At 38.0% G+C, this 14,190-nt stretch overlaps 1 protein-coding gene across 1 annotated transcript in view; it reads left to right on the forward strand.

The window, feature by feature from the left end:
• The window catches only part of SH3RF3 (SH3 domain containing ring finger 3), a 208,058-nt gene extending 194,209 nt beyond the window's left edge, over positions 1 to 13,849 (forward strand). Inside the window, exons 9-10 of the mRNA XM_026707376.2 lie at positions 8,716 to 9,053; positions 13,361 to 13,849. Coding sequence (XP_026563161.1) covers positions 8,716 to 9,053; positions 13,361 to 13,529 — 507 coding nt within the window. The 3' untranslated portion in view covers positions 13,530 to 13,849. The remainder of the gene's footprint in view (positions 1 to 8,715; positions 9,054 to 13,360) is intronic.
• Positions 13,850 to 14,190: the final 341 nt, after the last annotated feature.

Here is a 14,190-nt window from a genome sequence, read left to right on the forward strand (position 1 = left end):
CAAGTGGCAAACATGGCTAGGGGTCCTTTGTGGTGGGAATATAAAGGATGACCTTGATAGAGAGAGGGAAGTCTGTTATCAAGGCAACAAATAGATCAACATAGATTAAGCCCATACAAAATTACTTACAAAACCATCTAACACGGGAACCCTCCTAATTCATATGAAAATAAAAGGAGGGAAAGTAGATTTGAATCTAGATTCTGTTACTATAGCTATTTTATTAAAAAAAAAACAGTTGTAAACCTATGCAGCAACAGTTTCTTGGTGTGGTCTACCTTGTAAATCTGATATCTTGTGCACCAATTGTACCCCTCCTTGAACTGGGAGGTCTTGTTCACAGTTAATCAACTCTTAGTCAATTCTTAGGTGGGTTGCTGTAATCTATATGAGTATCCATAAAGAGCAGTTGGAACTCATAACTGTCCAGAATGCAAGAGTATAGACAGTTTTTGGTGTTTCTTGGTAGGCTGATATAAGATCATTCCATGAGCTGCACTGCCTCCTGGTAAGCATCCAGATATGATTCAAGATACCTTTCTCACTTTAGTTTGTTGGACTACCTTTCTTCATTGTTTCTGCTCCCCTACCAGATGTAGCAGAGAGGATATGTTCTGGGCACTTCTATTAAACAATTTCATCTTGCTAGACCAAGAGTTGTGACTTTTCTATGACTGTACCTGAAAACCCTGTTCTTCTTTCTCAAGGTTCTGAAGACCTGTTTGTTTGTCCAGGCATTTGTTTCAGGAGTTTGGCAAGTTCTACTGTTGCTGCTATGGTTTTTCATAATTGGATTTATTCTTTATCTCGGGCAACATGAGTTATCATGTGCATTTATTGTTTTAAATCAGTTAGTGGCCTACTCAGCGGATCAGCGACTAGCTAGTTCAGGCTAAGTAATGTTTGGCTGAAGGTGCTTCCTGGGAGCTGAATATAGAGTAGGAACTATACCAAACACGTTTGAGATCCTAGGATGGCAAAAACAATATGGAGAAACTACGGGGTTTTAAATACTTTGGAAATGTTTTGCAAATGGAATAAATTATGGTGAGGCAGAGCTCGAAATCTAGATTAGATGTCTCAGTGTTTTCAGCTACTGTTTGTAATCAATAATTTTATTTCTTTGTCTAGAAGCCTAATTTACAAGTAAAGGTACAAAGAATCTATGAATAATAAAATTCTCTATAAATTAACATATCAGACATTCATCAGAAAGAATGAACAAACACAATTAAGTATTGAGGAAGAATCCAATGCAAAATAAACATTAAAGCCTATTCACTGTGCTTGTTCAGGCCCACTGTCCTGTCAATGATTCAAATAATTTGAAATGTTAACTTTAAAGCAAATTATTGATCTTATTCCCATTTGGAATGTACATTGGGCTGTAGATCCTTTACTTCATTTAGTTTGTGGCCATGAAGGTTTCACATCATAAAACACTTATCTGTAGGCGTTATCTCATGCTTAGCATTTTACCTGCCATTTCTTTCCTAACATTACAGCAAAAGATCTATAGCAACAATCAATGGATGATTGTTTCTCAGGCTGGCAATTAACTCAGCCAAATGTATGAACTCCAACTGTCAATACATAGTGTGTTTCAAATTATGTAATAAAATAGGTTTCTCTCCTGTTGTTAGCTTTAGCACTTCTTCAAACATGCTTAAAAATGAGTTTTCTTAAACATTTGTAATATTCAGAATATACTTTCATGGTGACGAACCAGATTCTACTTTGAATTTATTGCCTAGACATCTCAGAACATATATATATATATTAAATCTCATCAAAGGACTTCTCCCACATTCAGAATTTTCCATTCCAGAATTTTCCCAATCTATTCAAGTGATTCTGTATCATGGACTTTAATATTCAAAATACAAACCTTTAACAAAATGAAGAAAAATGTTTTAAAATGAAGTTTATGGTTAAATTTAAAACAATTGTATAGTATTTCTATATGAAGGTATTAGGACAGAAATTAACATATTCGAGGGTACAAACATATGAGATGCAATTGTAGGGTAGAGTACAAACATATGAGATGGTACAATAGGGTACAAGTAGTGTACAAACATATGAGATGCAACTTGATATTACTTGATCCTTTCAATAAAAATCCCTTGAATTACATTAAATTTTATGTGTGTGATAGGACCACAGTGGCCATGGCAGAGCTATGCCATAAATGAATATTTAAATCCAATCCAGCAGCTGTTAATTTCTAGCAGAATCCTTCTTTTTCATTACCCCCTTGTAGTGAAGAGATTCCAATTTTTATAGACTGCAAGAAATAATCCTATTTGCTCACTTTTCTCCATACAGTAGGAAGAGGGGAATTTAACAAATGCAAAGACTACTTGAGAATCAGAATGAGAAAATACAAGAGTTAGGCAGGCCATGTAAATTATTTAGAATAATATTTCAAATGCACCAAACATATTGATCATTCTTTTCTTGCCATTAATAACAGGGTAAGCATTATCATTCTGCAACGCTATGAAATTTGGCACACGTGTGTTTCTTTTGTTATTCCCTGTGTGTGTGTGTGCGCAGAGAGGGAGCCATGTGTTATTATCTCAGCTGAAGGAGAACGCTCATTGTGCTCAGGCAATTCTGACTTTTGTATGCTGGACTATCCAGGACTTTTAGTTTAGTTTATTATTACAGATCAAGGACCTGCACGAATCCAGCATTTCTTGCCAAACCCCACTTCAATCAAGTCACATAGTGTATTTTTATTTTAAAAAATAGCTACTTTCATCAGCCTTCCTCCAGCGATATTTACCATTCCATTACAGCCCCTTTCTTTCCATCTCATCGCATGGAAAAGAACCTTTAAATAGCCAGAGAATGCTACATTCTTTTCTCTATATGGAAGAATAGTTGGCATGCAGAAGTTTGTACAATTGTTCTTCTCTTCCAGGTTCCCAGTGGTACCATGCACTTCAGTATAACATTCACCTATCATAACATGATTCCTACTCTCACATTTATACATAATACACATGAAACCAATTCATACTTTTTGATACAGATATTAACCCTTGAAGAATAAATACGTTTTCATTCCCCTATATGTACTCATCAATTTTGTTTCAAAGAATTATCCCAGATTCACTCAATCTGTTGCATCACGGGTACACAGCATTCCTTTTTCTTGCTTTCATGCCCCTTACCATTTACCACTCTTACATTCCTATTGCAATCCTCCATATGTTGTGTCATCAATAGAGGGACCCAAAGATACCTGTGCCTCATTGCAGTGTTTCCTGCTAACAGTGAGGTTGGTGCTGGTAGTTTTGATATACTTTGGCCGTTATGTCACAAGGCAACCAAGGCCCAATTTTAATATTTCAAGGATGCTTGTGCTATTCTGCACGTTGGATCTCTAATCTGGAGAGTACTTTGCAAACCAGCTTTTTTTCCCCAAATCCCACCAGTTAGAAGGAACACACACTGAGGACACTTCTGTCATTCAGCATGCTTCATTTACTGCTTTCACTTAAGATACTTCTGTTATGTCTGATACAGAAAATGATTTTGTCAGCTGTGCACAAAATTTCTCATCTGAACTACTACATGTTCTGTTTGCTGTTTGCTGGGAAAATATTTGCAGTTAAACCGTACGCATTTTCACAAGCACTTATGAAATATGTATTGTGGGCATTTTAATGTTTTTTCTTAAAGTGTGGATTTAGGCTAAGAATTTGTTCTTTAGGAGGTAGCATTTTGATGCATAGTTTTTGCTAACATATTTGCTTAGGTTGTATTTTCATTTGTGTACTAATTTTTGAGTTGCCGAACACATTACAAAATTCTGAAAATGTAACCTTGGGTATGCAACAAAGGCTAGCAAATCCAAATAGTATATTTGACTACAAACTTCTGATAGGTTTCTAATCAATCCTAAGAATCACTATCGGTAGAATTGTATATGATTGATATCTTGGGTGTCAGTGGCTCCTGATTTTTCCTATCAGATGATGGCAACATCCAACTCACATACATAAATTCTAGATACTTGTAGATACCAATTATTGAATGTGTAGCTATGTGCGAGTATTGCCAACAAATCAAACAAAAATTATTAGGTGCCATGGAAATCAGGAGATTCAGACAGTTCAAATGAGTATAAAGATTTATTGCAAGCTTAAGCTCTCTGTAAGAATCTGAACTATTAGCAGTTAAGGGAAAAGAGTGGGAGTTAAGAAAGGAATTCAAGTTGGACTGGACTTAGATTTCTTGTGGGCGCACAGGAACTGATGACTGATAACACATTTGACCCCCTCCCTCAGTCTCAGCCTGGTCATCTCCTACAGAAATGCTTTTCTTTCTTTAACTATCAAAGAACTATATGTTAGGTTGGAAGAATAGAACTAGCCAAGGCAAGTTTTTTATTCCTTTTTACACGTAATAATTAAGAAGTGAACAGAATGACAGAAATGAAAGGTCTTCTACTCCAACCCCCTGTTCAAGAATGAGACCCTATACCATTTCAGACAATTGGCTGCCCAATCTCTTCTTAAAAACCTCTAGTGATGGAGTACCCACAACTTCCGAAGATAAGCTGTTCTACTGGTTAATTGTTCTCACTGTCATGAAATATCTCCTTGGTTCCAGGTTGCTTCTTTCCTTGATTAATTCCCATCCATTGCTTCTCGTCCTGCCTTCTAGTGCTGTGAAAATTAGGTTGACTCTCTCTTCTTTGTGACAGCCCCTCGAATATTAAAACACTGTTATCTTGTCATTCCTAGTCCTTCTTTTCACTAGACTAGAAATAGCCAATTCCTGCAATCATTCTCCATATCAGCCTCCAGCCCCCTAATCATCTTTGTTGCTCTTCTCTGCACTATTTCCAGAGTCTCAACATCTTTTTTATATAGTGGTGACCAAAATTGGATGCAGGATTCCAAATGTAGTCTTACCTTATAAAGCAATACTAACAGCTCTCATGATCTTGATTCTATCCCTTTGTTAATGCAGCCTAGGATTGCATTGGCTATTTTGGCAGCTGCAGTGATAATTTATAGGCATCTGAGTCCTTTGTGGCTTACCCTGTTGGGTATGCTTCTTACATTTCCTGCTTTGTATCTGAGGTTTTTTTTGCCTTCCCATCTTCTTGTTTGATTGACTAACTTGAGGTTTATGCTTGGGATTAGGTCCTAAAGATTGGTCACCCTTCCCCCTCAGTTTTTGTTTATCCTTTGGATAAACTGATCTAGTCATTTTCCAAATTCACTCTTCCCAGTTCTTGTGAGATGCAATCCATCCCTTGCCAGAACCCTTCATGTAAGTAATGCATACTGTGGTCTAATTCTAATGAATAAATTCTAATGGATTAAGATTCATTACTCAGATTTATAGGCTGATTGTATGTTCCATCTCTGCAACAAGTTTTTTTTTAATGTAAAAAAACCATTTCTAATTCATCAAGAAAACATTTTTGAATAGTAAACAATCACGGTGTATAGGAAAGCTATCTTACTTGGGTTCCTGAAGATATCCTGTTATAACGGGCAATTGATGGCTTTCCTGAATTCGACATTTTATAGATGATCTCACCAATCAGTCTAAATATTTGTTTCCATTCCCAAAAAATATTAAGATATTACTTTTTCTCTATCTGGGTCTGGAACCCATTAAGCTGAATCTAACTAGGGCAAAACAAAATTCAGTTAGCAAGTTTTAAAGCTGCCGCAACCCCAAACTGGGTAGACTTGCCAAAATTTTAAAAACTAAGAACATACATTTTTCCAGCAGGGGTGGGGTTCTACAGGTTTGCACCTATTCGCTAGAACCAGTTGTTAACATTCTAAGCAGTTCAGAGAACCAGTTGTTAGAAGAAATTACTGGCCTAATCCTGTAAGGAAGGCAGGAAGGAAACATTCTGGTGTTGCTTACAGAAACTGCCTCTCCGTTAACCCTTATTACATTCTTGGCAGCACTAGACTTCCTGTCTTTGGAAACTTCTCTGGAGTTCTTTTTTCCCCTCCTTTACTGATACTTTGCTTGTGTGGAATGACCATTCAAAGTTACAATGGCACTAAAAAAAGTGACTTATGACCATTTTTCACACTTACGACTGTTGCAGCATCCCTATAGTCATGAGAGGGCAGGCGAGGAGATGCGTGCCTCAATGTGAGTGATGTTGAGTTGGCCATGCCCAGCCAGTCCCATGACCACCAAGCCACGCCCACCAACTAAGCCACACCCACAGAACCAGTTGTTAAAAAATTTGAATCCCACCCCTGTTTTCCAGTGTTGTATTGATGAATACTCTGTGCTGCCAGGCAAGAAAAAGTGAACTCTTGACTCACAACTGTTGAAAATCAGGATGAAATTTAGCAATTTCAAAGCAGGAGAAATGTCAGTTCCATAAAATATATAGAAACAGATGGTAGGTTAATGTGATTGAGATAGAATCCCTAGGAGTTGGGTAGCTTGTAAATTTTAACCATAAGAAAGCTAAAATAAAAAAGAAAGACATGAGGTTCTCTGTGCTTTCTGAGCTTAGTGTATTATTCTGGTATCCAATTTGATATAAGGCTCAACAAGACAAATACACTGGAAAATAATAATTAAACTTATCCTTGATTAATTGTGAACTACTGTATGTTTGCATATGCTAGTTTATGACCATAATGAAGATTTGATTTGATAAGTCTGCAAGACTATAAATAAATGAAATTACATTGCCTTGATTAACATTAAATATTTTATATATCTTGCCAGATTAATTTACCAGTAGATTAGAAGGAAGCTCCTGCCTTTCCTTACAAGTTTAAGGGGAATTTGCAGAAAATAAATAAATAGAAGAAATGACAAAATTGGAGGGAAAAGAAAGGATTAGTAATTGTGTCACTGAAATAAGCTTTGCACATTGTTTATCTTGTAGTAATATTATGAAATGTGAAATTGTTTTTCCTCAAACTTCGGCTTTAAAACATTGAAATTCCCCCATATTTGCATACAGAGAGAGACATACAGACACTGAAAAGAGTTTCTGTTGTGCATTCTTAGCAGTAAGCAAATTGTTTTTAGAAACTGTGGGCTCACTCTAATGCCCTTCCTTCAGCATATACCTTACAGGGTGGGTATCACAAATTCCCATAGCACATTGTTTCTGCCCCTTTGGCATGCCAGAGCTGGAAAGAATTACACATGCTATTTTATATTGCAGGTTTTATATAACATTGTATTTTCTGCTCACTGATAAGATTTTTATACACCTAGAACACAAGTTGTGTTACTTGTCATCAGGGCTTTGGCATGGGCTCTATAGTAGAACATAAGATGGATTGTTATATATACTTATTTGTATTTTCTCTTTTTCTGCCCCCCGCCCCCTTTCTCTCTCTCTCTTTTATATGCTGGCTAAATTGAAAGTTGAAATTAAATGGAATCAAAAGCCATGTTTAAAGTGATAGATTAAGGATAAGGAACCTACAGGTAGTCCTTGACTTACAATCACAACTGGAACCAAAATTTTGCAAAACAAAGTGGTTGTTACTTGAACCATGCCTGACTTTACAGCCATTTTTGCTATGGTTATTAAATGAATCTAGTTTCCCCAAAGTTTTTTGCTTGTTGGAAACATCTGGCAACATCCCCATGTGGTGATCGCATAAATACACGTTGGTTACCAAACACTCAAATTTTGATCGCATTAATGTGGGGATGCTGCAATGATCATCACTGTGAGAAATAATGATTAATCAGTTTTTTCAGTATGCTTGTAACTTTGAATAATCACTAAATGAATGGTTATAAGTTGAGCACTATCCTTGTATTATAACTGGGATAACCTCTGCTTAGCTACTATCTTTCAACTTAACTCGTGAGACTGAACTAATGCAAGAACCAAATGGGAGAGTATAGCGCCATATACCACTCTGTGCTTCCTGGAAAGACAATTATATTAACAAAAAATAAATATTTAGAGAAAATTTAAAAACCACAGGAGCTAGCTTGTATGTTCAGTTACAACTCCCATCGCCGCTAGTCAAATGATCCACTATCATTGTCAGCTAGAGATGATAGTGTCAAGGCTGACTTAAAAGATCTGGTGAAAGGGAAAATTGTGCATTGCAAGAACATATTGATTTCATGTTCTGATCTCACAAAGGCCCCAGTGCTGGGATCAGTCAAAAGGAGGGAAGCAAGAGAAATAAGCAAAGAAACAACATGCTTGTAGGAACAACCAATTTCTTGTTGCGCCACAGACTTAGACATTCAGTGTTCTGCTTCCCCCATGGGTAGACTCAAGCATTATTGCCTTTTCAAATTTCAGCAGTTTAGAGTTGCGTATTTCCCTGGGATGAATCATTTGTCCTTATTGCAATGAAATGTAATACCAACTCCAGTACTACACATCACATTTACAGTCCATAAGGACATAGCCATCTTTGCAAAGATAATGTGTCAATGATGCTTGCTTTCTTGTTTATTTTTCTGCCTAAATAAAATCCTTCAGTGCAACAACCTGAATGAATATTTGGGTTTGTGGTATATGCATATGCACACCAAGGTACTTATGTACATGTGCGCACACACACACACACAGAAACACAGATGCATTCTCCCAGAGGTCTATACTTTGCCTGCTGCAGGACTATGTAGCTTTTATGTTGGTGGATATGAAAAATAGGTGGTGATGTTTACCTCAATTGCATAATCAGACCTTCCATGGTTTATGTGATCCTCATGCAGAAAGAAAAGAAAAGCGGACTCTTGAAACTTCTAGCAGGAGCCTCTACGAAAAAGAAACCTCGCTCTCCTCCCTCCATGTCTCCAACACATGATCCTATGGCAATAGTGGAAGGGATGCTGCAGGGCGCAATGGGACCTGAGTTGTCCTCCCTCTCTAGCCATGGGAGGGCAGGATCCTGCCCTATCGAGAGTGAAATGCAAGGCGCAATGGAGATGGAGCCTCTGCACAGAAAGACGGGATCTTTGGATCTGAATTTTTCTATCCCTTCTCCCATAAGGCAACTGCCACCTTCAATGGCAACCAGCCACCCAGAAGCTAAGCCATTGAATCGAGAAAGGTAAGGCCTTAAATGCAAATACAGTGCAATGAAAACTCCCTGTTTGCAGATTTGCATTTCCAAGCACTTTCAATTAAGGCCATTTTTTTGTGTAATAACATCGCACAAGATTATTTGAACAGAAAGGTTATATTTGCAGTTCATTTCGGCCTTTTTTTCCTATTATCAAAGCAAACCAATCAGAATTCTTTCAGAATGGAAGGCAAAAAGATTTATTCAACCCACTGGCTGTAATATTGAGGGTGGGGAGAATGATCAAAATAATCATGTCCCACTTGTGATCCTAAGAATGGAAGTTAATCCAGTATTTTGATTGCCAATCAAGTCTAAGAATAACCTCTAACTGAAAATTATCTTAATTGTAAGCGGGATTTCTTCTAACTGGTTTATTAATTAAATCAATTCATATTCTGAGTTGATGTGGTGGAATGTAGTGCAGAGTCTCTGTTGGTCTTTATCCCTTAACATTTGGTATATTTTTAATCAATAAGTGAGGAATATTAATTTCATCTTTTTGTGAGGAGCTTAGTCATGGAATTACTTGAACAGCTATATTAATCTGGAAGTTCATTCCACATCCATTTGTTCTCATAAATATAGTCAAAAGATCCTTTTTAAAAATGTCATGTCCCATCTGGTGCACGTCTGATTCATAGTGAAGAATCACTGCCAATTTACAACATGACACCAGTTACTACTATGTACACCCAAATACTCTGCATTTAGAAGTTTCATATTTCATTCATAAGTATCATATCTAATTACTGGACTACCTCCAAATTACTGCCTTCCTTTATCTTTCAAAATAGACCCACCCAATCCAGATATAAAACAAAGATTGGGATCCAACTGAAAGAATTAAAGAGTACAAAGGCAAAGTATACTGAATTCTTCTCTTAATCTTATTACACATCTCTTCAAGCATTCTTGCACCATCTGGTTTCAACTCCAGAAATGAATCTCTGGAACAAAAATTCCTCATGAATGGTCATGCAGGGAGATGAAATTAAGAAGAGCCTTCATTACTGTGAAGGAAGATGGCTTGTCCATCTCCCTTGAATGGCCCACAACAGAAGTTGGGAAACATCTTTTATTTTGTCCTTGAGATATTTCCTAACCTCCTTGTATGTTGAATGAAGCAAAACAACTAGTTTAGTTCAGGCTCCCCAGCTTAAACCCAGCAGAAACTTCCCAGCCCTTCAATACAGGAAGGCTATATAAAAATTTGTATTGCTTACTGTATTTGCATGAAGCCACTAGAAACCGAACAAACTAGCGTACCTTTGTTCCTCCTTCCCCAAAGCTTCACATTTTTTTTTCTCTTGTCCTTCTTGGCCTGAGAGCTGATCAACAGTTGACAAAACTGACATCTTTGCTTTCAGAAACTTTGGTTCTCAATTTCACCCCTAGAGCTTTCATTGGAATTAGAATTTTTTTAAAAAAATGCTTTCATTGTATTGGATATTTGAAATGGAAAAGAAAAGACCTGGAATAGCTAAGACTGATTTTGACACACGTTATCCTGTCTCGTGCAAACTCATGTGCCAAATCTAGTCCTACTATTCATTACAAATAACAATAGCAATATACTTTTTGTGATTTTCAAGCTGCAGCTTCTTTGTTCATTGTCACCTATACATGATACATTGATAAATCAAAACTAGGTTGGTCTTCCAGATGACCAGAATTTCAGTCTCCTAATACTCCTGAGCCTGGGTTAAAATTCACCTCTAATAAATCCAGGCTATGAATTCAGACATTTGAGGTCATGTAAACAGGATTATATGTATGGGTTTTTTTAAAAAAATCTAGGACTGACAAAAAATCTGGTCTTTCTAGCCAATTCAGAATTGCCCACAGAATCTGGTCAAAAAGATGACATCCACAGTCAAATTTCTGACTATTGTTTCTGAAGGGGTATTGCTTGTTAAAAATTTAAGCAATTACAGAGGAAGCCCTTGAAGATTATCATGACCAGAAGCTGCTGTTGCCTTTCTAACTCCTGCAACGTATAATGCTGCCATATCAGCCACTCTGCCCTCAGGTATCTTTCTCAGCATGGCCACGAAATGCTATGACAGGACTTGAGAGAAAGGCAAAGAAAAACATCTGGGTAGCAATGGATTGCATCAGCACTGGTATCTCTCTGTTCGGAGGCAAAAGACAACAATAGCACAAGGATACGTCACCAGGAATGTTAGCGAGTCTGTTTGGTCTGGTTCATGAGAATCAATTGCTACTTTAACATACATCTCTCTCTTTTTTCAAATCAACCTTTATTGTCAGAGTGCAACATGTGTACAATGAGATTGGCTGATCCTCCTTTAATGCACACACACCCAACACAACTCACAATGAGGACAGAAGTCCCTAACCCAGACCCAATCTTATTACACCATGTGACCTTGTTGCACATTGTGCCAGCCCCTCAAGTCTATCATACTATGTTGACATGAAGCTATTTTCCGTTCAGAAGTCTGACAGCCACAGGTAGAAACTGTTCTTCAGCCTGTTGGTGCGGCTGGCTATGCTTCTATATCTCCTACCTGATGGCAGGAGAGTGAAGAAGTGCTGACTGGAATGTGAGTCGTCCCTGAGCATTTTCCTCACTCTTCTAAGGCAGCAAGCCCTAGCGAGGTCATCTAGTGGTATCAGGGAACAGCCCACAATGTTTTGTACTGTGCTCACCACCCTCTGTAATGTCTTTCTATCCATGGCTGTTCAGCCAGCATACCATTTTTATTCTACATAGAATAAAACATACATTTTTAACCAGTATTGTAAAGTACAACTAGAGATTGCAGGAAGTTCGACAACACTTAGGGATGGAAAAGGATGTTGGGAAAATCAGAATGGGTGTCTGAGAGGTTGCTAAGAAGGTATTTTCCCTAGTGAGAAGATGCTAGAAAGACAGGGATGTGAGCAGGCCAGTGGGGAAAACTGGAAAGATGTGGCCTGGGTGAGCCAGTTGGAAGAGTCAGCACAGAGAATCAAGACATGTTAGTGGGAAGATGTTAGAAAGATTAGGGAGAGTTAATAGGAGGACCACTGAGATCAGGAAAGGTAACAACCAAATTAGTGGTCTAATTTAGATAACAGCCATGTGTGTCATGCTCACAAGGCTCTGGCAACTTTGTGCGATGAAGCTGGAGTCATTGCTCAGGCAGCACCTGTCATCTTAAATGATAAACATATCAACAGAACTGAGACAAGCCCCTGGAAGTTTTCCCCTGTGAGAGCTGCTATAGAGTGCCATAACCCTGCCCTAGGTTAGGGACTGACATGGCATTAGCCTGGTTTGGCAAATCAGTGGAGCATTCTCCTGAGACTTAATGGCTAGTTATTTATGCTATGTTTTGAACAAAAAAAAAAGACCCCAAACAACACAAAGGGATATATATATATAGTCAATATTTTTAAGAGACAAAATCTCATTTGTCTCAAGTATGTATGCATATATATGTATCACTTTAAAGTTTCATCATTTGTTCATTGGAAATATGTCTAACCCTTCAGTGGAAATGTTGTTGTTAAGATTGATTTTCCATTTTTTAAGCATTTGGGGAATCTGAATTAATGTCAAGATTGTTGTATCAATACAATGCATATCAATTTGAAGAATTCTGGGAAAGAGAAGTTTACACATTGTTTTGCCAACATGATACGGTCCAGTGAACCATGACTAACTTTCTCTCATTTTGTTTATCCATATGGAGTTGCAAGATTAGTTGGCGTCATTCTACCTAAAATTGCTGTAATGTAATAATGCAATTAGCTGACACTTGTTTAAAATAATGCACACATTTATTTACACATGGTTGAAATTGGCAATGCACCCTGAATGTAAGAGTGGCAGCTTTGCCATAGGCAATTTGATAGGTAATGTTATCTCAGTGAAACAAGATTCTCATGCCAAAGTTTAATCTCTCCGTATGCAGATATAAGACAGGTGACAATCAGATTTGGGAGGATGGGCTTGCCAATTAATTTTAAATAAGAGTATAAATAAATACACGTATGTAATCAACATGAAGTGTATATATGCCACATTATGCCTGCATGGCAAGCTTTCCACGCATACACATAATCTGGCATGGTGTACTGATTCTTCTCTGCATTTCCTGCAATGGCAAGGTGGCAATGATGATGGCTAATCCTGAGCAGGTCTATCTCTGGGGCTGCTCTAATGGCTATTGTTGACTTCAAGGCACAGAATAAATCAGTCATAAACATGTTGCTTTGCAAATGGATCTACGGTATCTGCAATAAGCTTTTTTTTTTTTTCCTCCCCTTTTCTTTTATGGAAGATACCGTGTCGTGGTCCCGTATCCTCCGCAGAGTGAAGCTGAGATTGAACTGAAGGAGGGCGACATTGTGTTCGTCCACAAGAAAAGGGAAGATGGTTGGTACAAAGGGACGTTACAGCGGAATGGCAGGTCAGGCCTCTTCCCCGGCAGCTTCGTGGAGAGCTTTTGAAGGGTTGGGTTGTGGACTTGAGGGACCTCCTGGAGGAAACGCTGGAGCACAAAACCATATCAAGCAGCAACAAATGGAAAGTGCCATAATGGGAGAGAGCCATGATTATGATTCCCAAAGTCTCTTTGATTGACCACCTGGAAGCAAAGGGTCTGGCAGCGCTTTCAAATAGTACATACAGCAGTATGTTGGAGTCGTGCCTTCTACATGGAACAGATCGGAGATGGAGAGGACACACGTTAAAATCCAGCCAGTATATTTCATGTAAATGATAGAGGAATTATGTTTGGAAAAGGAAAAAAAAACATGTTGTATCACTGTAATTTATTTCTCTGAGCTGCAGTGTTCTTATTAGTGGCCTAGGGGAAGAGAAAGAGGGACTGGATTTCAAAGATCAGCCAGCTTGCTGTCTGTCCTCCAAGTAATGGGCATATGCAGAAAATATTGCTCACGTAGAAAGAACCAGAAGCCCCAAACATAACTTATTTCCACATATACCTCAAAAACACTCTATTCCATGTCCTCATGATGACATTCCCAGCCTGCCACCACAGCCCAAATTTGTCTTTCGTTGATTTGGTTTGGAAGTGGCGTTTCCTTCCCTTCTCAGTCCAAAGCTTCCCAAACTGACCACCAAGAGTGACGAGGGGTTGATGCACTG

The sequence above is a fragment of the Pseudonaja textilis genome, chromosome 8 (assembly GCF_049901715.1).
Source record: "Pseudonaja textilis isolate UNSWEBS1 chromosome 8, rPseTex1.2, whole genome shotgun sequence".
Lineage (NCBI taxonomy): Eukaryota > Metazoa > Chordata > Lepidosauria > Squamata > Elapidae > Pseudonaja > Pseudonaja textilis.